The following is a 2,383-nucleotide window of genomic DNA, read 5'->3' as shown; positions in this document are numbered from 1 at the left end:
TCAAGACCAGGAGTGGCCAAGCTGCGGCTCTTTGTGTGTTTGCGGTCTGCTTTCATAGAGCGTATCTACCCTCCGGATCTGTGTATCAGAATAGCAAGCAATTAAAAGAAGAATGTCTATACAAATAGCCCTGACCAGCCATAATGAATTAACACAATTACTCGTGAAGCAAACAAAATGCAAGATACTCCTGAGCATCACCAAGCAATTTTACCCATAATTACTGCCCACTGGGGCCATATGTTGGGCTTTTCTGTCCCCTTTTCCAGAGGTAATGGAAGTGAAGTCTGCAGCCGATTTGAAAAAGGGGCACAAAATACCAACATAAGGCCCCTGGTTCTGAACAGAATAGAAGAACGAGGTAATAAAACAGCCTAAGGCGCACATATACCTCGAACTTGGAATTCAGAATCATGGGGATCGCCATGTGCTTCTTCTTAAGGGCTGCTATCAGGTCGTCCCGTGTCTCTGTAAAACAAAACATGCGCATTGAATTACGTCTCGAAGTCCTTGTGTTTGTCCCCTTTTTTCCCCTCTTGTATCCGGGTTTACAAGTATGGCCGTTCACCAGCTAGCCTGCGCTATAACCCTTATTTCAACAAGACTTTTCGTTGATACCTTTACAAATTAAATGCACCACCTAGTCGAACTTACGTGTAACTTTTGTCGTAGCTTACAAAGCCGACGTGTTACGATTTATTCTAAGTGTGTGGCTGCCATCTGGACCACCCTGTAGTTCAATGTAAAAACCCTTTGCTTTCGCCACCCAGTTCTTTGAAAATCGTGCGCAGGAACATATTCGTGCCTACCGAATTTCGCGAATTCTAGACGCCGGAACGGGGGCGCCAGAACGGGGCCCCACGAACTTTTCGCTTTGCACGTGTCCTTAGATTTCGCTTATTTTAAGGACGCGTGAATTCGGCAAACAATTCGGGGCTCGCGAACATTAACGGTTAGCAGTAAACGTTGTGCTTCGAGCCCTTCATGCATAGAAAACTTACCGCAAAGCATCTGGATTTTAGCTTTGTAGTAGCCTTCCCCGGCGCACGCTCCAGTGGCCTTCCAATACACGCTCTTCAGAGCGTCGGGGTCGAAATCCTCCACACTCGCTGGCTTGAATTTCTTAATGCAGTTTACGCTTACGATAGCCTTTGCGCCATCAAGGTAAATCACGTACGCGTAAAACATAGTGACAATGAAATAACCGTGATGTGTCTTTGTCTGCTTTCGTCCTGAACACCGATCGCACTAGTCCAGAGCTGCCAGAGCATCCAAAAACACTGGCCAGCTGGCGTGGGCGGCGTGGGTACGTAAAGGTTGGACTGGATTGAACTCATTCTGCCTTGTTATATATCAGTACTATTATTACTCGAATAATTTTTAAAACATTTAAAATGATAAAAAATTTACCATGTTCAGTTTATTTGTTGTTAAAAAAAAACGTTGTTTGTCCGACGTTGGTGTCTGGTTGCAGCAATGAAAGCCAATCCAATCCGATCTGAAATAAACCGAAACCAAGGTAATTTTTGCCGAAATTCGAAGAATATTTGAATGGGCACCTTTCCAGTAGGTATCAAACTGATATCGGTCATATTATGTGAGAAACAAAATTGTACGGGCGGCCGCAGTACAGGGTTTAAAACTATACAGATAAAAAAAAACGAGAAAAAAACTCCCGTTTATCTCGGTTTCGCTTTCCATGGCTTTGGCTCTTTCAGAAAAAAAAAATCGTATGTGCGTGCTTTTCGTGCTCAAGGCGCTCAAGGTGTGACGAGTGCTAGTTCCTAGTCGGGTGCATTCGAGACCACGACATTGGAATCAGCGCCCAAGAGAAAGCGTAGGAAGAACTATTTGGAAAAGGGTGAGCCGTTCATAATTCCGAGTTCAACGAAATGCCGAAACCAGACCGAGCGCGGTCGTTGCCTGGAAGGAAGCATTGCGCCCGGCGGCGAGGCTTCACCTTCTCCATCTACGTCTGGATACGGGCAGCCCACATTGTCCACTTCCGACGACCCTGCCGAAGAACTCGGTGACCAACTCGAAACTGGTGCTTGCTTTGATGAGTCATTGGATGAATCGAGCAACATGGAGACAGAACTTGATCATGGCGATCCCTGCCAGCAGGACATCATCAATGAAGAACATGACGTTCCCGGCAGTGTGTCGCCCCCCGCTTACGATGAAGCACAATGTCTCGCCGACAGCTTTGCGGAATACGGCAATTCCACACTACCTCACTCAACGACAACCAAAGCAGAGGCTGTTGCCCTCATTATGTCCTTCCTGACGTCGGAAAACTTGACTTGGTCAGCGCTGGAGAAACTACTGCGTATGGTAAACGCAATGTTCGGTGTTGGAAGTGACGTGCTTCCGCGCAGCAAGT

At 46.5% G+C, this 2,383-nt stretch overlaps 1 protein-coding gene across 1 annotated transcript; it reads right to left on the bottom strand.

The window, feature by feature from the left end:
* Positions 1 to 220: 220 nt before the first annotated feature.
* Positions 221 to 1,253, bottom strand: LOC121835220. Its single transcript, XM_042289208.1, has 2 exons — positions 1,002 to 1,253; positions 221 to 468 (listed from the first exon to the last, which is right to left on the bottom strand). Exons 1-2 carry the CDS (start codon positions 1,186 to 1,188, stop codon positions 221 to 223), a joined length of 435 nt encoding a protein of 144 aa, XP_042145142.1. The 5' UTR covers positions 1,189 to 1,253.
* Positions 1,254 to 2,383: the final 1,130 nt, after the last annotated feature.

The sequence above is a fragment of the Ixodes scapularis genome, unplaced genomic scaffold, assembly GCF_016920785.2.
Source record: "Ixodes scapularis isolate PalLabHiFi unplaced genomic scaffold, ASM1692078v2 PGA_scaffold12__126_contigs__length_90152505, whole genome shotgun sequence".
In the NCBI taxonomy this organism is placed as follows: domain Eukaryota; kingdom Metazoa; phylum Arthropoda; class Arachnida; order Ixodida; family Ixodidae; genus Ixodes; species Ixodes scapularis.
This window is presented reverse-complemented; position numbering and strand designations above follow the sequence as displayed.

What these genes read in the sequence shown, in the direction of transcription:
- LOC121835220 (XM_042289208.1), bottom strand. Translation starts at nt 1,188, where the DNA reads ATGTTTTACGCGTACGTGATTTACCTTGATGGCGCAAAGGCTATCGTA. An exon ending in TAAAATCCAGATGCTTTGCG is followed by an intron (nt 469 to 1,001) that starts GTAAGTTTTCTA and finishes TTTGTTTTACAG; the next exon opens with AGACACGGGACGACCTGATA.